Raw genomic sequence first — 21071 nt, forward strand, 5'->3', positions numbered from 1 at the left:
TGTCAAAACTTTTGTCTTTAGTCTTCAAACCCATGGAATAGAACATGTGTAGTTGGACTTCCTGATTTACGTGAAGGCTGAATCACCTTTGGTAGAAAAGTAAGTACCATGCACAGGGAGACTCCAGCCTCCAAAAAATCTGAGGAAAGGCTCTCTGCATGACAAGAGCCTGCAGCTCTAAGACTTGTCTCGCTGAGGCAATAACTACTAAGATAAGATCCATCAGTGATGCTTCTTGTAGAGGCACGAACTGGGCCTTACTGAGGGCATGTAAAACAATGATAAGATTCCATGTCAGAAACAGATATCACACAGGGGGATACAACTGCAATGCCCCCTTCAAAAATCTGGCTATATCAGGATGAGAGGCCAAAGAAACTTTCTCCACTCAAGCTCTTGCACTTTGAAGTAACCTACTGCTAGGCCCTTCTCAAGTACTTCCTGAGCCAGGACATTGGATCCATGAAGGGATCCGCATTCTGTTAAGCACAGCCGCACGAAAACATTTTTCAAGCCTTGGCATAGGCCGCAACTGTCGCCAGTTTCTTGGATCTTAGGAGGGTAGCTATGATCACCTCCAAACCCTTCAGTGCTAAGGCAGCGCACTCAAGAGCCATGCTGTTAGCCCAAAGCTTTCTGATAATAAGTCAACAGCACAGCAGATCAGAAAGGCACCTTCCAATTCACATGTAGAAGGAAAAACTGAGGAACTAAAGCACAGTCCAGTGAGGAAGGGGGTAAAGCCAAGAAAAAAAAAGTAAATGATGCCTTCTACATAATTTGCAACTAGAGGTAAATAACCACACTGGTTCAAGACTCATGCCTTTTTGCACTATAAAATGTTTTATTTTGATTTCAAACATCTTGTTTTCTTACTTAAGACTTTTGAAATCAAAATGATATACTATTTTGACATCCACCAGACAGGATTTAGCAACGATTTTGGTTTTCTATCGCATTACAAACCATAAAATTATACTGCTTTGTCACCTTCTTATCTCTCACCCATCCAAGCTCTCCCTGTTTCTCACCTTACCCACCCCTTCCAGAGAAAAAAAAAAGAAACTTCAATTTCAAAACGGATGCCATGATCTTCAGCATCAGCCTTGCAAGACTACCACTAGAGATAACAGAAGCCATTTTGGCAGTGAAGATCACAAGGGCAGAAGCAACAGGATCATTCCTGACCAACTAGACCACCAGACATGTTAGGTCTGGTGTGTGTGTGTGTGTGGTGGGGGGGAGGCTTATGTTTTGTGAAGGTGCCGAGCTGCACTGGGCCATAGCAGTCAGTTTCTGTCAATACTGAGTGGCAAATTTAGGCCATAAATTCAGCTGGTTTTGGTTGTTCTCTACTTCCTAATGTCTTTTAAGATAAGATCCCCTGCTGATGATAGCTGAGACAACTGAAATGCCTAAGGATTCCAGGGCAACTAGTAATGACAGGTGTTCCTTCTTGCAAAATGCATCATGGTGGAGTTATCACTCTTTCCCATTGAGAGTTCTTCCTCCAAAGGTTTCTCTAGGGAGATTATTCCTGATACCACCAAGGTCAGATTCCAAGTATCCAGCCAAGATCATCAACCAGGAGTGTACCAATCCTCAATAGTTTCTAACCAGTGTCTCGTTGGATGTAGCCTGATAGGCTCTTCAAAGAGAAACAAGCTAAGAGCACTTGAAATGCCTTGTGAATAACATCCTCCTGATCCCTGCGGATCTCTGACTGATTCATTTAAAGAAACTTCACTCTAAGTCGGTCCCCTGAAGTACTACCAGGTTAGAGCCCAATTCTATAGCCTGTGCCACAGGAGAAGTTTCAGGGAGACAGAGAAAATGGTTGCCCCTAAATGTTGCGATAGCTATCACAATGAGACCACCAGTTAACATGCAACATTTATTGTACTTTTATATATTAAAATCAAGAAAAATCTTTGAACTAAAAAAAAATGTACTGCCTATCAGAATCCTGTAAGTTTGGCCTCAACGGAAAGCTGCCTACCACAAAGAAAAGTCTTGCCTGTGGCACTACTCATGGTGCTAATAAAGTACAGCCAGCTAAATGCCTGCCTGTTTGCTCAAACTCCCTCAAGCCACAAACTGAGCACTAAGCACTACTGGTCTTTCTGTGCATATATCATCTCTGATTGCAAAAAATATGCTCCTTTTCTCCCTTTACTTGGGGAAGGGGGGGTGAGAGGAGGAGACAAAATATAGAGGAGGCCGAGTCCCTTCCTCATTTTTTTTTTTTTTAAATTTAGGAAGTATCCCTCTACTGGAAAGCTCTTGCTCAATTGAAACCTGGTTCTCTAATTAGGCCAGAAGCTTGTCATGAAAGCCTAGTCCAAGGGCTGCATAGTCTGCCCATCAAGATCTTCTGGAGACAGAAATACTGAAATATTAAGACCACATGATGGTCTTATATGGGAGAGCTCAAAACACTGTGTTCTCTTATCTCCATCTGCTGGTTGACAAGCATAACCAACAGGTGCTAGACTGGTCTGCTGAGGAAGCTTAGGAAATAAAATATTCTAAAGGAACTGTGAAAACAATGCAGGAATTCAGGCACCATGTTGCTCCAACTCACAGAGAACCATTTGGTGCTTAAAGAAAATAGAACAGGATTACTAAGCTTTATAGGCATATGGTCCATAGTCCGGATGTATTGCTGCAACATCTGGATTAATTGAATTGGGAAGACAGTATCAACTCAACAGCAAGCTTCCATGGAAGGTGGGGAGGCAGTTTAACAGGACTGAGAGTCAGCATGGAAGACCTGGGAGTGGAAACACAAAAGTGGAGGCTGACTGGTGGAAGGAGTATGTGGAGGTTGAGATTGGCTGGACTGGGCTGGGATTGGGAGTATGTGTGTAATGCAAGAAGAAAACATTTGGTGGAATTGGGGAGAGTATATGTTTAAGGAAAGGGCACGTGAGGGAAATGGCCTGAAAGGGAAATAAAATATGGAAGGACAGACATAGAGAGACTCGGCGTTCATTTAACTGCACAAATTATTCTTAATATGCCAGCACATACAGGCTTATAGCAACACTGAAGGAAGACTTCATATTGCCCAGCATGCCAGCAACTATCTTGCCTCTCATACTGAAGGATTTATTTTGCTAAAGTGACCCAGTCCATATAGACTGCATTGGAAAAACTGTGAACACCACCAATTTGACAGTTCAAGTTTCAAGTTTCAATTTTATTAGGATTTGATATACCGCTTATCAAGATTATCTAAGCGGTTTTTACAATCAGGTACTCAAGCATTTTCCCTATCTGTCCCGGTGGGCTCCCAATCTATCTAACGTACCTGGGGCTATGTTGGACTGAGTGACTTGCCCAGGGTCACAAGGAGCAGCGCGGGGTTTGAACCCACAACCCCAGGGTGCTGAGGCTGTAGATCCAACCACTGCGCCACACACTCCTCAGTTCTACATTAGAGATTTTCAGCTTTGTTTCTTAAGGTCCATATACGAGTCTGCTTTTTAGCTTATCCAATCTAAATCTTCATCAGCTAGATTTACAAACACTGGGGCTATAAAGTCAATAATTTTCCATATCTTGGTTATTATGAAAAGTACAGCCATTTCTGGGCTTCAAGGACTAGCACGGAAATTCCCTCCTCCACACATCAGACTTCAGCCCAACATTGCACACAAACCTTATGAATGCTCTTTGACTTCTTCTTAGGACTTGCTTCATAAATGAACTGTAAAAGAAGAGGCGACGTTAGGTCATTCTCCCATTCTTCCTTCTCTTGTCTGTGATTCAGAATACTGTAGCACTATTATTTATTGGAGCTATGAGGACCACAAATATTTCTCTGGAGCTAGAAGCTTTATACTGGTTTCCAGTCCAAGGTTTGCACTCTTTTAAGGTGATGTACTAGGAGGCGTCCAAGTGTCTGCAGGAGAGGTTGGAGTGGCTGTGGGGAATTTTCTAATGAGGTGGGTCAAGAGTACTTATTTTAAAGTGAATATCAATTGAATTTATGTGACTCTTGTTTATGTTTAACTGTGTATGTTTAGTTGTACCTTGTGCTGAACATTAATTTCCTTGGGCAGTTTATAAATGTATTAAAGATTAACTACAGTCATGCATTGATACCACAGGAAGCATGGTCTAGGAAAAGAAAATGTGTATATCTGCATGTGCTATACTCATGCACCACATTTTAAAGTAAACTGCTTGCAGGGTTTGCACACAAACACTCACATGTAACAGATTGTGATTGTGAAATGAACAACTAGCCCAAAATAAAAATAAAAATCTGAAAACAAAAAATATATTTTGAATTTCTAAGATTATTCACCTCTTTTATATTCAAGCTCAAGGTGAGTTAAAGTTTAGATATGGAGAAGTTAATTCTTACCTGCTAATTTTCTTTCCTTTAGACCCAACAGACCAGTCCAGAACTTGCAGATTTGTGTCCATCAGCCAACAGGTGGAGATAAAGAACGCACAACTATGCTCTGGCTCTACAGGACACTGGGCAGCTCATCCAAGTCAATATTTTGATTCCACTAAAGGCTTCCCCAAACATCATATTTATTATTTCCTTCTTTATAGTTCCACGAAGATCTCAGATACCAAAATGAACTTTTAGGAACAAATGAAAGAGAACTTTGCAAATCTTAACACAGAAGACCTAAACAGCTAACACTGCAATATTCAGAAAATACAGAATATAGAAGTGCTGGTAACCGACTAGTCTGTTAGGGCTAAAGGAAAGAAAATTAGCAGGTAAGAACTAATTTCTCCTTCCTTAGTATCCTCCACAGACTAATCTAGAACTTGCAGGATATATTAAAGTAGTTCTTAATATGAGATGGGATCAGAAACCCCCGCTGAAAGAATAGAATTCTCAAAGGAAGCTTGCAACATTTTGAAAAGGTGTTGTGATGACCATATTGCCAATTTGCAAATTACAAATCTAATCTAACCTAATCTAATCCAGTATTTCTGAGTCTCACTAAGCCTAATTAGGTTCAAGGCGACTTACAATATAAGGAATTATAGAATAGAATGTATAAGCTACATTATAATATAGCAGTTCAAAGAGAACCGAATTATGGAGTAATTTGAGAAGGGAGGAACTGAGGTTCCTTGACTGTACCGGTACAACACTTAAGTATGAGATTTAGTGATACTAGGTATATTGAGTTAGTTGTCTATAGTGTGTATGCTCTCAAAGAAGAGAGTTTCTAATTTTTTTTCGGAATCTATTGTAGAATGTTTCCATCTTAATGTCAATTGGAGGTTGTTCCAGGTCTTGGTGCCAAGATAAGTGAAAAGCGAGTTGAATATGCATTTGTATTTCATTCCTTTGGGAGATGAGATGAGAAGTTGAAGCAATTTCAGTTTTCTGGTTGGCGCTGTCCAGCAATTGAGGAATAAGTTTATGAGCAGCTCTGCTGTTTTTGCATATAGAATTTGAAACATTATATATCTATATATATCAAACTAACAGAAGGATTAGTAGCCAAATTCCTCACCAACTATCTCGAGGACCATAACTTACTCCATCCCACGCAATCCGGCTTCAGAACTAACTTCAGCACAGAGACACTACTAGGCTCCCTTATCGACACAGCAAGACAACACCTCAGCATTGGAAAAAAAATGCTGCTCATACAGTTGGACCTGACGGCGGCATTTGACCTGGTAGACCATAACATCCTACTGCAAATCTTGGACTCAATAGGCATCTCAGATAAAGTATACTCATGGTTTGAAGGTTTCTTAAAATCCAGAACGTACAAAGTAAAATCAGACAAAGAAAAATCCAAACCTTGGTCCAACCCCTGCGGCGTTCCACAAGGGTCCCCACTGTCCCCTACTCTCTTCAACCTATATACGGCCTCTCTTGGCGTTTACCTGAACAAACAAGGCCTATCCTCTTATAGCTATGCTGATGACATCACCATCCTCATTCCTTTCGACCAACCAATGCACTTAATGTCAGACACACTACACAGAACTCTAGCTACAGTTACGACTTGGATGGAAGACCACAAACTGAAACTCAACCCAGACAAAACTAAATTCATCCTCCTAGAAAATAACAAAATCCCAACCATAACAAACTTAGAAATCAACTCTATCAACTACCCTTTGCAAACCACCCTAAAACTTCTAGGTATGACTATTGACAGAGGCTGCACCATGCAACCACAAATTAACAAAACAATACAGAAATCTTTCGCAGTTATGAGAAACCTTAGACAAGTCCGAAAATTCTTCGAAAAAACACAATTTCAGCTCCTAGTACAATCTCTAATCCTAAGTATCCTAGACAATTGCAACATCCTCTACCTCCCCTGCCCTGCAATAATGATTAAACAACTACAGACAATTCAGAATACAGCTCTGAGACTCGTCTATTCATTGAAAAAACATGATCACATTACTGAGGCATTCATCAATTTAAATTCTACTGTATATTATTTAAAACTATAAATGGAGACAGCCCAACCTACCTAAACAACCGCCTCATCCAAACCACCTCTACCAGGCATAGAAAAACACACACCCCATTCACTTACCCCCCAATCAAAGCAGTAAAATGGAAAAAACTATACAACGGACTACTGGCCACTCAGGCAGCAAAGATAGACAACCAAGTCTCCAACCTATTGACAACATCCCCAGACTACAAGATGTTCAGAAAGGAAATAAAAACTATACTCTTCAAGAAATCCCTTAATAAAGCTTAATACCATGATAAAGCTTAACCCCCCTCTTACCATCCCCTCCCTAACCCCAGATACTACTTTTCCCTCTCTTAGAAACCTTCTCTGATCTAACGTTGTAACCCTTCTTCCATAACTCTTTTTGTAATCTGCTTTGAACCGAAAGGTAATGATGGAATAGAAATCTGTAATGTAATGTAATGTAATATATGGGATAGTTTGAAGGTTATACAAGTTTTGACAGGTAGCCAGTGTAAGTTCTTATAGTAAGGTGAGACGGAGTCAAATTTTTTGAGTTTGAATATTAGTCTGATCGCTGTGTTTGTATCAACTGTAGTTTGTTCAAAAGTGTGGAATTTAGACTCACATAGAGAGAATTGCAGTAATCTAGCTGTGATAGTATAAGCATTTGCGTTGGTGCTCTTGGAAAAAGGGTCTGATTAGTCGTAGTCTTTTGCAGCTCCACCCTTATGGAGTGAGCTTTCAGAACTGTAGGTGGCTTCTTACTTGCTAATGGACATGCTAAGGAAATCATTTCTTTTAACCAGAGAGCTAAAGCAGCTTTAGGGGTAGGCTTACCCTTTTAGGGACTAACTGTCAAACTTACAAAAATCAATTAGTCACTTCCAAGAATCTCATTAAAGTCTGACAGATATTCAATAATTTTATAGTATTAAATTGATCTCTATAAATTTTCATGCCAAAAGAAGGAAGATTTAATGGTTGATCCACATGAAATGGAGAAAGGAAGAGACAGTAAAAATAGAAACAACTGCCTCTGTAATCTAAAGAAAGAGATCTCTATATGGCAGAGTCTGGATTTCAACACTTTCCTGGCTAAAGCAATACAAAACACCATCTTAAAAGTGAAGTCTTTAAGCATAGCTTTCTTAAGAATCTCAAAAGGCACCCTCAAATCAATATTTATCATATTGAATTTTTAATCTACATTACTGTATTTTCTTCTCTCTTCTCTTTCACTTTAATATATCATTCATTATTTGTCTAAGAGGTGAACTGGTTTGGGAGGGGATGAGGAGGTAGGGGGGTGACGATGAGTAGTTGTTGGTTTTGGGGAAGAGAAAGATTTATTGTAATGGCAATAAAATTTCAGAAGCAGTCATATCAATGCCTTGAAAATGAGACTGGCTCCTCTTCCTGGGCATCGAAGAATCAGCCCATGGGGATGGGAGCTTTATGTTTCTTACCCATTAACTATCTGTTCAAGTAATACAAGAAGTACTGAAGAACTTCTTGCAAGGCAACTCTTTGAGGTGCACTCTTCTGCACCTAACAGTACCTTTATGTACTTGTTTTGTACATTGTATTTGTACCTGCTTATATCTTCTTTATCTTTGATCAACATGCTTGTTATATGACTGTTTTTGCATTCAATAAAAATTTTTAAAAAAACACTCTCTACATGTTCTAAGGTTCCACTGTGAGCAGACAGATTAAACTGTATGCTTTAGGCAGATGACTCATTTCAAAAATTGTATGAAATCAAATGCACTGCTAAGGATGAGTTCTGCAGATGCTTTCTGAAATAAGCAACAGCTGCCACTTGAACCTTCAAGAGAATTTACAGCAAGATCCTTCTTAAATTCTCCCTGAAGGAAGGCTAGAAAGCACAGTTACTTACCGTAACAGGTGTTATCCAGGGACAGCAGGCAGATATTCTTGACTGATGGGTGACGGCACCGACGGAGCCCCGGTACGGACAATTTTAGAGTGATTGCACTCTAAGAACTTAGAAAGTTCTAGTTAGGCCGCACCGCGCGTGCGCGAGTGCCTTCCCGCCCGATGAAGGCGCGCTGTCCCCAGTTAGAATAAGCCAGCTAAGAAGCCAACCCGGGGAGGTGGGAGGGACGCAAGAATATCTGCCTGCTGTCCCTGGATAACACTTGTTACGGTAAGTAACTGTGCTTTATCCCAGGACAAGCAGGCAGCATATTCTTGACTGATGGGTGACCTCCAAGCTAACAAAAGGAGGGATGGAGGGAAGGATGGCCATTAGGAAAACAAATTTTGTAAAACAGATTGGCCGAAGTGTCCATCCCGTCTGGAGAATGCATCCAGACAATAGTGAGATGTAAAAGTATGAACTGAGGACCAAGTAGCAGCCTTGCAGATTTCCTCAATGGAAGTGGAACGGAGGAAAGCTACAGACGCTGCCATAGCTCTAATCTTGTGGCCCGTGACAGAACCTTCCAGTGTCAGGCCCGACTGAGCATAACAGAATGAAACGCAAGCAGCAAGCCAATTGGACAGGGTGCGTATAGAAACCAGATGACCCAACTTGTTAGGATCAAAGGACAAAAACAGTTGAGGAGATGATCTGTGAGGTTTGATGCGTTCAAGATAGTAAGCCAGAGCACGTTTACAGTCCAAGGCATGCAAAGCCTGTTCACCTGGTATAGAATGAGGCTTCGGAAAAAATACAGGTAGGACAATGGATTGATTAAGATGAAAGTCAGACACAACCTTAGGGAGAAATTTTGGATGTGTATGGAGGACCACCTTATCATGGTGAAAAACAGTGAAAGGTGGATCGGCCACTAGTGCATGTAGCTCACTGACCCTCCTGGCAGAAGTGAGAGCTATAAGGAAGACCACTTTCCAAGTAAGAAATTTGAAATGCGCTGTGGCCAAAGGTTCGAAAGGAGGCTTCATTAAAGCAGAAAGAACCACATTGAGATCCCAGACTACAGGAGGGGGCCTAAGAGGTGGTTTCACATTGAAAAGGCCCCTCATGAACCTAGAAACCAAAGGATGAGCCGAGAGGGGTTTTCCATGGACTGGCTCATGAAAAGCGGCAATTGCACTAAGATGAACTCTGATAGAAGTAGATTTAAGGCCAGAGTTAGACAAGGAAAGAAGATAGTCCAACACCAGTCCCACTGCTAGAGACATGGGATTATGGTGATGTAAGAGGCACCAGGAAGAAAATCGAGACCACTTCTGTTGATAACACTGAAGAGTGGCCGGTTTCCTGGAAGCATCAATGATAGAACGGACAGGCTGAGAAAGGAGTGAATGAGCCGAAGTCAGCCCGAAAGAAACCAAGCTGTCAGGTGCAGAGACTGCAGGTTGGGATGCAGAAGGGACTGTTGATGCTGAGTAAGCAGAGAAGGAAACAGTGGAAGAGGTATGGGCTCCCTGGAACTGAGTTGAAGTAGAAGGGAGAACCAATGTTGCCTGGGCCACCGTGGAGTGATGAGAATCATGGTGGCCCGTTCCCTCTTGAGCTTGAACAATGTCCGCAGCATGAGCGGTAGAGGGGGAAATGCATATAGGAAGAGACTGGTCCAATCCAGGAGAAATGCATCGGGCGCCAGACAGTGAGGAGAGTAGAGTCTGGAGCAAAACAGGGGTAGCTGATGGTTGTGGGGAGCTGCAAAAAGGTCCACTTGAGGAGTGCCCCATTGAGCGAAAATGGACTGAAGAGTCGTGGGATTGAGAGACCATTCGTGAGGTTGAAGAATTCTGCTGAGATTGTCTGCTAAGGAATTCTGTTCCCCTTGAATGTAGACAGCCTTCAGGAATAAGTGACGAGCTATCGCCCAAGACCAAATCCGTTGGGCTTCCTGACACAACAGGCGGGAGCCCGTCCCTCCCTGTTTGTTGATGTAGTACATTGCAACTTGATTGTCTGTGCAAATGAGCAGTACTTGAGGAAAGAGAAGATGTTGAAATGCCTTGAGGGCATAAAACATCGCTCGGAGTTCCAGGAAATTGATGTGGTGTTTCTTTTCCTGGGTAGTCCAAAACCCCTGAGTTTGGAACTCGTTCAAGTGAGCTCCCCAGGCATAGGGGGAGGAATCTGTGGTGATGACTAGTTGATGAGGAGGTAGATTGAACAGCAGACCTCTGGATAGATTTGAAGATGTCAACCACCAAAGAAGCAACTGTCGAAGAGACGAGGTCACAGATATGTGTTGTGAACAAGGATCCGTCGCTTGGGACCACTGGGTCGCTAAGGTCCATTGAGGAGTACGCAGGTGGAGACGTGCGAAGGGTGTGACATGTACTGTGGAGGCCATGTGTCCCAAGAGCACCATCATGTGATTTGCAGAGATGGAAGTTTGCTGAAACACCTGCTGACAGAGATAAAGGATGGTGTGAAGGCGGTTTGGTGGAAGAAACGCCCTCATCCGAATAGTGTCCAGAATGGCTCCTATGAATTGAAGTCGCTGAGTTGGAATGAGGTGTGACTTGGGTAGATTGATTTCGAACCCCAACAGTTAAAGGAAGTGAATGGTCTGGTTGGCGGCAAGCAGAACCGCCTGAGGAGAATTAGCCTTGATCAGCCAGTCGTCCAGATAAGGGAAGACTTGAAAATTGTGACAGCGGAGATAAGCTGCTACTACAATCAGACACTTGGTGAATACCCTGGGAGAGGAGGCCAGACCGAAGGGTAGCACCTTGTATTGATAATGATTTTGATTGATGAGAAAGCGCAGATATTGCCTGGACGTCAGATGGATAGGAATATGTGTGTAGGCCTCTTTGAGATCGAGGGAGCATAGCCAGTCGCCCTGAGTGAGAAGAGGGTAAAGGGTGGCAAAAGATAGCATTTTGAACTTCTCCTTGACCAAACATTTGTTGAGATCTCTGAGATCTAATATTGGTCTGAGGTCTCCGGTCTTTTTGGGTACTAGAAAGTACCGGGAGTAAAATCCCTGGCCTCGCTGATCTTGAGGAACTTCTTCGATAGCATTGAGAAGAAGGAGGGATTGAACCTCTTGAGCGAGAAGGAGGGACTGAGATTTGTTGGAAGCACTCTTTTGGTAGGCCTAAGGGCGGAGGAGTCTGGAAGTTGAGGGAGTAGCCGTGGGCTATGATCGAGAGCACCCACTGGTCGGTGGTGATTACTTCCCATCGAGAGTGAAAAACGTGAAGTCGACCTCCTATGGGCTGTGGAAGAGGACAGGAGGGAGGAAGACTGGCAATGCCCTGGAGAAGGGAGTCAAAAGGGCTGCGTCGGCTTAGTTTGAGGGGCAGGCTTTAAGGTAGGCGGCTGTTGCTGACGAGCCTGTTGGTGCTGTTGGCGTTGCCTCTGAGGTTGAGGAGGATGAGGCTGAACCGGCCGAGCAGAAAACCTCCTCTGATATGATGGTTGTTGTCTAAATGGACGAGGAGGAGGAGGCTTCTTCTTATTTTTCAACAAGGTGTCCCACCGTGTCTCATGGGCAGAAAGCTTTTGCGTGGTGGTATCCATGGACTTCCCAAACAGCTCATCCCCTAGGCAGGGCGCATTGGCAAGCCGGTCCTGGTGATTCACATCCAGGTCTGAGACTCGAAGCCATGCCAATCGTCTCATCGCTACAGACATAGCAGTGGCCCGTGATATCAGTTCAAAAGTATCATAAATTGAACGGACCATAAACTTCCTGAGTTGCAACAGGCTGGAGGTGCATTGTTGAAATGCAGGAAGTTTTCGGTCCGGAATATACTTTTGAAAAGAGGCTACCTGTTGGATGAGATGTTTCAGGTAAAAAGAGAAGTGAAACGCGTAATTACCTGAACGGTTGGCCAACATCGCATTTTGGTAAAGACGTTTCCCAAATTTATCCATGGCCTTGCCCTCTCTGCCAGGAGGGACAGAGGCATATACACTAGCTCCCGTAGATTTCTTCAGGGTCGACTCCACCAGCAGAGACTCATGGGGAAGTTGGTGTTTGTCAAACCCTGGAATAGGAATCACTTTATAAAGTGATTCCAGTTTCCTAGGGGCTCCTGGAATAGTTAGAGGAGTTTCCAAATTCTTGTAAAAAGTTTCCCTCAAGATGTCATGGAGGGGTAACTTCAAAAACTCTTTGGGAGGTTGGTCAAAATCCAAAGCATCGAGAAATGCCTTGGATTTTTTAGAGTCAGACTCTAGAGGGATTGAAAGGGTGTCTGACATCTCCTTTAGGAACTTGGTGAAGGAGGAGTGCTCTGGCTTACTAGCAGGATCCTGCACCAATGGATCATCCTCATCAGACAAATAATCTTCCTCGGTACCGAGGGGATTGTCAGAGTCATCCCACAAGTCAGGGTCCCGTACCGATTGAAGACGGCCCTGAGAAAGGGGAGTGGAGGATTCGGTATGCTTGGTCTTGCGTACCGATTTCCCTGAACGTGTCGATACCGTACCTGGTGACTGTACAGCGGTACGGGTGTCTGAGAACGGTACCGGACCAGAAGCCAAGTAAGCAGTACGCCGAAGAGACTTCGGCTCTGCCGACAGAACAGGCATAGATATAGATTTTTGCGGTGCCGATAACGTTGATGCCGATAAAAGAGGCTGGTCGACAATCGGCACCGAAGGCTCAGTAGGTACCGACACTGGAAGGTTCGGAGTCAGCAGAGCCGGGAGCAATTGTTGCAGTTGCTCCTTAAGTTGGACCTGTAGGATGGAGGCAATACGCTCATCCGATGGCACCGGTATCGCTTTTTTCTTGCTCGGTACCTGCGGTGCAGCTCGACGCTCAGGCGAAGTCGATGCCAATGAAGAGGCAGTAACTTCAATGGGAGCGGAGCGCTTAAGGGGCCGGCGCGCAGTCTGCAGGACTTGGCTCACTGCATGCTCGACTGGCGGCCCGAGAACAGTAGGGGAAGGCTTCTTAGCCGGCTTACCTATGGGGTGCGACACCGGCGATGGATCTTGCGGTGCCGACACTACCGGTGTCGACTTGGTGGAAGTTGCAGGAGTCGATACCGGTGGAACTTCCATAGCGGTCCCGAAAAGGATTCGCTGCTGAATATGACGATTTTTTAAAGTTCTCTTTTGAAGAGAACTACAGCGGGTGCACGTTTCTGCCCTATGGTCCGGACTCAGACACTGCAGGCACCACTTGTGCGGGTCGGATAATGATATAGGGCGCGCACACCGCTGACACTTTTTAAAACCCGGTGAAGGGGGCATGAAGGGAAAAACGGCCGTAGCAAAATCGAATCCCGAGGCTTCGATGGTGCCAACAGGCCCCGCCGGGGCCAACCGAAAAAAATAAAAAAAAATTGATTTTTTTTTTTTGAACACAAACAAAATAAAATAAGAAAGAGAAAAGTTCTCGAAGAAAAATAACGCGCGAGCGGGAAGGCGAGTAACAATGAAAAAAATTTCCAACAGCCGTTGGAAACACGCGTCTTCTTAGCTCCGCGGAAACTAAGAAACTGGGGACCGCGCGCCTTCGTCGGGCAGAAAGGCACTCGCGCACGCGCGGTGCGGCCTAACTAGAACTTTCTAAGTTCTTAGAGTGCAATCACTCTAAAATTGTCCGTACCGGGGCTCCGTCGGTGCCGTCACCCATCAGTCAAGAATATGCTGCCTGCTTGTCCTGGAATAATATTGGCTACCAAATCCTGAAAAGGAGAGAGATCTTTTTGAACACTATACTTCAAAAACTCTCCAAACTCTTACATACAATATAGACACTGAACGTTACCTGGCCTGAATCAAAGCAGTAATAACTATCAGCATAATCCCTCTTTCTAAGCCTTGATCATTCAAGAACCAAGCTATAAGTCCAAAGGGAAACAGATCCTACATTAGAACAGGGCCTTGGAATAAGAGGCCCCTATGAAGTGGAAGATGAAGGAACTGATTTATCTGGCGCTTAATCAGATCTATGTACCAGGATCTTCTGAGCTAGTCTGGTGTGATTAAAAGTACAATACTTGGCCCCAGTGGGAATCAATCCTTTGGAGTACTCTGCCTAATATTGGCCATAGGGGGAACACATACAAGAGAGGGTGTTCTGTGGCCACGACTGAAGTAGTAGCTAACCTTTCTGAACCACATTCTTTCTGGTGGTAGAAAAACCTATTCACTGTATTGTGCCTTGTGGCAATAAGATCCTGAATTAGAAAACCCCACACTGAAGTGATCGAGGAGAATGCTTCCTGGAGAGCTCCCACTCTCCCAGGGCCAATATGTCTGCTCAGATAGTCCACCTGTAGACTCAATAACCCCGTAATGCATGCTGATGACAATAATTACATATGCTTCTCTACTCGCCAGAAGAGAAGACAGGCTTTCAAGGCCAGTAAGACATGCAGAGTTCTTCCCTGCCCATTGCTGTTAAAAAACCATTGTCAGAGAATACCCATACTGGCTTTTGTTGAACTAACTTGAGAATGGATACCAGTATTCTACAAACTGCTCTCAGCATGAGGCAACTGATCTATCAAGATGCTTTGTTGGAGGTCAACTTGCCTTGCGCCATCTGGTGGAAGCACTGAGCTCCCCAAATGAGGAGACCTGCATCTGTGGTTACTTCTATCCAATTTTGGGCTGGTATAGATACTCTGTGCTGACAGATGTGAGGTTGAAGCCACCACCTCATGCTATATTTCACCCATATAGTTCAGGGAAGGCAATGATTGTAATCTTGAGACATGGGTGACCATCTATTCAGGAGAGATTGCAGAAGAAGCCTCATGTTCACCCTCACCTCTGGAGCTACATCCAAAGTCACTGCCATTGACACCAAGATAACAGTATCAAGATAACAGTATCATACTTTAGTCTTCAGTATATTACAAGTTTATAAGCTATGGCTGCTCAAAATGTCACCAAGGTTTGCATGTAATCTAATTTTTGAGGGTTCTGCTGCTGCTGCAGCAGAGATCAAATCTATGTCTGCAGCTTTTCCTCACATTGCTGTTAGATAGAACTCACAAGTATTCTGGAGACTGAGATGGAATTAGTTGCTTTTGGAGAAGCTGAGTACCCAACTTGCAAAAGCACCAACTGTGTAGGTGGTTTGAAGCTTTCCTGAAGAGTAGAAGCCCTGATCAACCAATTATCCAGATAAGGATAATTCCTTCATGTCAGAAGGAGGCTGCTACTATGACCATAAGCTTTGACAAGGTCCTGGAGACCCTGGCAAGGTTGAAGGGCATTATTTAGAATTGTAAAAACACTAATGAGACCAAACTAAAATATGGAAGTAAACTTCTTTTCAGATCTAGGGATTTGTCTGGCCAAATTAAGGCCATCACTGAACAAAGAGTTTCCATTCTGAATATCTTCCTAGGCTCCAGTTTCTCCAGGGAACCAGAATCGCAGCTCCTAGATCCAGGAGACCTCATGAAGTGGATTTTACTGCTTGCTGCTTGTCCGGAGCTCTGCAGGGGAACTAAGGAGGAGTCTGTGAGGAGGTGGGAAAACTCTTAACTTATAGCCTCCCTGACTACTTTGGTGCTCACTAATCAGTAGTTATCCAAGTCCATTCATCAAAAAAAACTAGATATTAGACAGTCTTTCAAAGTTCTAAGGAATGGACCTAGACCCCCCCCCCCCCAATGGGAAGCATTGAAGGGACAAGAGTTTAATCCTGAGTTCATTTTATCCCCTTTAAAGGACGATTGTTTGGAAAACAGGATCCGCTGACACATGCCAGAACATCCTGGTCTATAATACTTCACATCCTAAAAAAGGAAACAGCTAGAAGAGAACCAAAATAAAGTATAAGGCTTATCTTCATGGAACTGCTGAGGTCTATTTATTTAGTCAATTTTCTATACCGTTCTCCCAGGGCAGTGGTCGGCAAACTCATTAGTCAAAAGAGCCAAAGATCAGCAGTACAATGATTAAGATTTCTTGTGAGAGCCAAATTTCTTTTTAAGAACCATGTTTTTAGAAGTCAGTTTAAACTAGCTACTAACATTAAATAAAAACAGATATCATAATAATAATAATCTTATTTTTTTGACAAAAAAATCTTTTTCTACCTTTTGTCGTTTCTGCTTTAATCATCTTGTCTTCACTCACTTCTTTCTAGCCAGCATCTGTCCTCTCTCTGTCTTCCATGCAGCATCAGCCCCTTCCATGTCTGCCCTCTCTCTGCCCCTGCCATCCACTGTCTGTCCTCTCCCCATTCCATATGGCATCTTCCTTCTTTCTATGCTCCTTCCATAAACTGTCTATCTTGTGCCCTTCTCTCCTTTGTACATGTTTCATTTCAGCTCTGCTACCTCTCCATTTTTCTCTGTCACCATCCCCTCCCCTATGCTCTGGCATCTCTCTCTTCTCCTTTCCTTCCCACCCCACGGTCTGGCATCTGTCTCCTTCCCTTCCCTGATTCCCTGGCATCTCTCTCCTTTCATCTCTCCCTCCCCATCCATGCTCTGACATCACCTCCTTCCTTTTCCCTTGTTCTGGCATACTCCTTCCTTCCATGCCCTGGCATCTCGGTAGCCAAAATGTTCCTTTTCAGAGGGGCCCCAACACGGCAGCTGTTCTCACAAGTTGCTGGCGGCTGCCCTGAAGTTTTTCCTCTGCCGCAACTTCCCGTTTCCAACAGGGCAGATCGGCGCAGAGGGAACTCTTCTGGGCAACCACCGGCAGTTTGTGAGAACAGCTGCCATGTTGGGGCCCCTCTGAAAAGGAGAATTTAGGTGTTTAATAAAGAAGTTAATAAAGATCCAGGGCCCCCTGGATCTGTGGGGCCCAGGGCAGCTGCCATGTTTGCTTTTCTGTTAAAAATAAAAATGTCAAATTGTGAGACAAAAGAAGATTAGTAGTTCTGTCCCTGATCCAGCACAGCTCAAAGAAGGCATCAGTTGGCCATTTTTATTTTAACAGAAAAGCAAATAAGTGGACAGCACATGAAAATTAAAGACCTAAGAGAAAAAATTTTAAATCCACAGAAGATGATTCTGTTTCCTAAATAAAAATATTTTTTTTTTTTGAGGGGGGGGAACAGGGATTAATGTCAGTTAAGCGCAGGGGTTCTCAACCCAGTCCTACCTATACAGTACGGTAGCTGCAGAGAGGAGCTAACAATAACTGTCGTTTTCAAGTGGGTTTTCTCTTTCCCAGCACTCTCCATCCGCCCGACAGAGGAAAATCTCAGTAAGTCTGCACAGCATGTGAGACAAAGCGCATGCGCTACTTTACACTGGCGACAAAACTCGTGTGGCAATTAACCATTAAAAGAAAAGGGGGGGTTCAATAGGAGACACTGCCAAAAGAAGATTATACTTTAAAAATCTTCGTTATTTGCTGCTGTATCCTAACTCTCTTTGTTTCGTCAGGAGCACAGCGAATATTATGCAGACAAACTGACCTACTGGTACAGCCGAAGAGGGAGGAAGGAAAACTGTTGAATTTCTTGGGGGAAAGATGAGGAGTTCCGGCCAGCAGGGGAGGGAAAGCTGGACAGTACGGGGGAGGAGGAGCAGTAGGGAAGGCAAGAGATCGGTTCCCTTCTCCCCCCCATAGCCAAGATTTTCTTTTACAGAAGGGCCCCAACACAGCAGCTGTTCTCACAAGCTGCTGGCGGCTGCCCCGAAGTTTTCCCTCTACTGCAACTTCCCGTTTCTGACAGGGCAGATCGCCGCAGAGGGAAAGCTTCGGGGCAGCCACTGGCAGTTTGTGAGAATGGCTGCCATGTCGGGGCCCCTCTGAAAAGGAAAATTTAGGTGTTTAATAAACAAGTTTGGATCGCAGGGCTTTAGGGCCCTAGGCATGTGCAGAGCTGCACTGAAGGGGCTAAAGAGCCGTATGCGGCTTGCGAGCTGCGGTTTGCTAACCACTGTCCCAGGGGAACTCAGAATGGTTTTATATTAATTTATTCAGGTACTCAAACATGTTTCCCTGTCTGTCCCTGTCTAATGTACCTGGGGCAATGGGGGGATTAAGTGACTTGCCCAGGGTCACAAGGAGCAGCGTTTGAACCCACAACCTCAGGGTGCTGAGGCTGTAGCTTTAACCATTGCGCCACACTCTTCCCCTTAGAGTTTCTAATATCCTTCACCAGTTTTTCAGGATCTTCACCAAATAACAGCTTACCCCAAAAGAGGAGCTTTCCAAGATAAAACTTGGATACTGCATCCTGAGCCATTTCTCTTGCTGAACCATGGAACAAATCATAGAGTACATCTGCCAAATAAGCCAGATGCACTTCAAGAGTAGAAAATTTCAGAGGTGACTGAAGTCCGAGATCGTGGTTAAAAGTATTTGCTTGCAGGATCCAGTAAAGGTAAGCTCTGGCAATCCATGAACTGTAGACAGAAGTGTGGACTACTAAGGAAGCAACTTCAAAGGATAACTAAGCTTCTATCATCCAGGCCTAAATATCCTTAACAGCTGTACTCACCGTTTAGCAGAATAGTTGTTTTCTCGGATAGCAGAGTCACTATGGCATCTCCCTTGGGCTACATATAAGCTTCTCTTCTTCCTCAGGCAGTAAGGGATGGAGCAAGCTACTTTATGTGCTGAAATAATTCTACTGAAATAATTTCTTGCACAGCTTGACTTAAGGAGAAGGTTTTAGGTGACTTCCTAATTCCTGTCATTTTAGGATCCTTTAGAACATATAAGGAAGCAGCAGTGGCAGGCTTTTGTCCTGATGGAGAAGAAATGATGAACAACTCCAAGGCCTCTGTTATTGATGAAAATAGCTCATCTTGTGGAAAACCCTTACTATGGTAGAATCATCACTTTCTTCTATCTTAATTTCACACTTTTCTCTTAGCATGAAGATCTAGAAGCTAAAGATGGTGTAGTATCAGACTGAGCCACAGATAGTAAGTACTCCATCTCTTCATCCTGAGCTGATCTAATCTCCTGTACTTTGTAGGTGAATCCCCAGAAGCTGCCCATGAATGAGAATATTTGAGAAGACTGCATTCTCTTCAACAAATATGCCTAAAAAAAGCAGCAGCACAACATTAGAAGAAAGGGAAGTGCACAACCACGGAACTTCTGAAGATTCCAGAGCTCCTCCTGTAGCCTGCTGCAGAGATAGTGGTGAAAGAACAAGAAGGAAGTGTGCTGAATGAAATATAACTTTGGCAGAAACAGCAGGAACACATGGGAAGATAACACGGCTACTGTTCCCACACTGAGGGGGCCAGAATTATAGATGGTGCTGCTACTGACTTTTCACCCCTAAGCTTCAGTGTCTTGTTTGGAACTCGGCCCAGGACTACTCTCTAAAATATCCTCTGTGTCTGATTGCCACCAAGGGGATAAAATGCAAAAGGAGCATTTTCCTGAAGTGGCTTGCTGCTTGTCAAAGTGGAAGCAGTGCTTCAGTGTTTTGGCTGGCGCTGCCATATGAAGTAAAAACACCAGAAGGCAAACTGTGGTGAAACAAGAAGAAAGCTACTAAAGGACCACAGTTGGCACAAAAATGAAGCATACTGCTTAAAGAACCTCCCCTATCTTTGGGAAGCAATGCAAAACTGGAAGACTTCAGTTCTGAAGTCTTCTCTGTGAGAATTAAACTCACAAATAGGATGCAACTTAAACAAAACTCTTCTTTCCAAGCTATCTTTTTCTAAAATGGATAATAGCTACCATTAGGAAAGAAGACACCACCGGAAGAGGAAAAACATCAGGGGGAGAGGGACCCAGCACCACCAGGTATACCCTCTAATAAGGAAGGCTAACAAATGCCTTTTCCTCCAGCTCAACTGGTAACCAAAGTACTGGCTAAGGAGCAAACCTCAACGGAGCATTCCAGGAGCTGTACAGAAATCCATCTTCCACCCACTGAAGATAGAGAAATACTGGTTTGGATGAGTTCCACAGTGCCTTATAGAGCACAGCACAGTTCTGTTTTCTCTATCTTCACTTGGAAATCAACAGACACAAACCCGCAATTTCTGGACTGGTCTGTTGAGGATGCTAAGGAAACTATTTATTTCCCTGAACATGAGGCAATGGAGGGTGAAGTTACTTGCTCATGGTCACAAGAATGCAGTGGGATCTGAACTCTGGCTTTCCAGGTTCTCAGCTTACTACTCTAACTACTAATTTATGTCTCTACTCTCCAAAGGTTTTCAGCTACTTAGTTTTTAACCTGCAAGTCCATGCTAGCACAAGGGAGAAGTCACAGCTTGCCCTAGATCAGTAGCATGGAATGCTGCTATTATTTGGGTTTTTGCCAGGTACGTGTGACTTGAATTGGCCTCCGTGAAGACAGGATACAGGGCTAGATGGACCATTGGTCTGACCCAGTAAGGCTATTCTTATGTTCTTAAGGCAAATCTTTACTTTGTCATGTTCATTCTATTAAGTCAAATGTGAGAGAAATGCAATTCAAGAGGCACATGGGATCTTAATGAAAGCACAAATTGACCAAATAGTGACATGAGAAAGCATTAAATACAATGTTTACTCTATGTGCCAACATTTCAATTTGACAGAAACATACTTTGTTGTAACAACAGTAGGTATGTTTTGATAGTCCAGTATGCTACATATGAAATGTATAGTATACCACATAAAGCATAATCACAATAAAATTACTTTGCAGTATCGTCTGACAAAGGATAGCGTATTAAGGGCCCTTTTACTAAAATGTGTTAGGTTTTTACAAGCCGTTAACAGCTAAAACACAAAGTGTTAAAAAGTATTAATTGCTTTTATGGTTACTA

General features: G+C 43.6%; 1 protein-coding gene across 8 annotated transcripts in view; it reads right to left on the reverse strand.

Annotated features, from left to right (window-relative positions):
- The window catches only part of EP400 (E1A binding protein p400), a 285750-nt gene that overhangs the window by 48197 nt on the left and 216482 nt on the right, over positions 1-21071 (reverse strand). For 6 of the 8 annotated variants that reach the window (XR_004540299.1, XM_033954163.1, XM_033954165.1 and 3 more), the window contains one exon: positions 3665-3712. The exons of the other annotated variants lie outside the window; for them this stretch is intronic. Coding sequence is in view for 5 of the 6 variants with exons in the window: in XM_033954163.1 (XP_033810054.1) it covers positions 3665-3712 (48 nt within the window). In the remaining variant the exon portion in view is untranslated. The remainder of the gene's footprint in view (positions 1-3664; positions 3713-21071) is intronic. 8 annotated transcript variants of the gene reach the window in all.

Source organism: Geotrypetes seraphini, chromosome 8, assembly GCF_902459505.1.
Source record: "Geotrypetes seraphini chromosome 8, aGeoSer1.1, whole genome shotgun sequence".
Classification (NCBI taxonomy): Eukaryota; Metazoa; Chordata; class Amphibia; order Gymnophiona; family Dermophiidae; genus Geotrypetes; species Geotrypetes seraphini.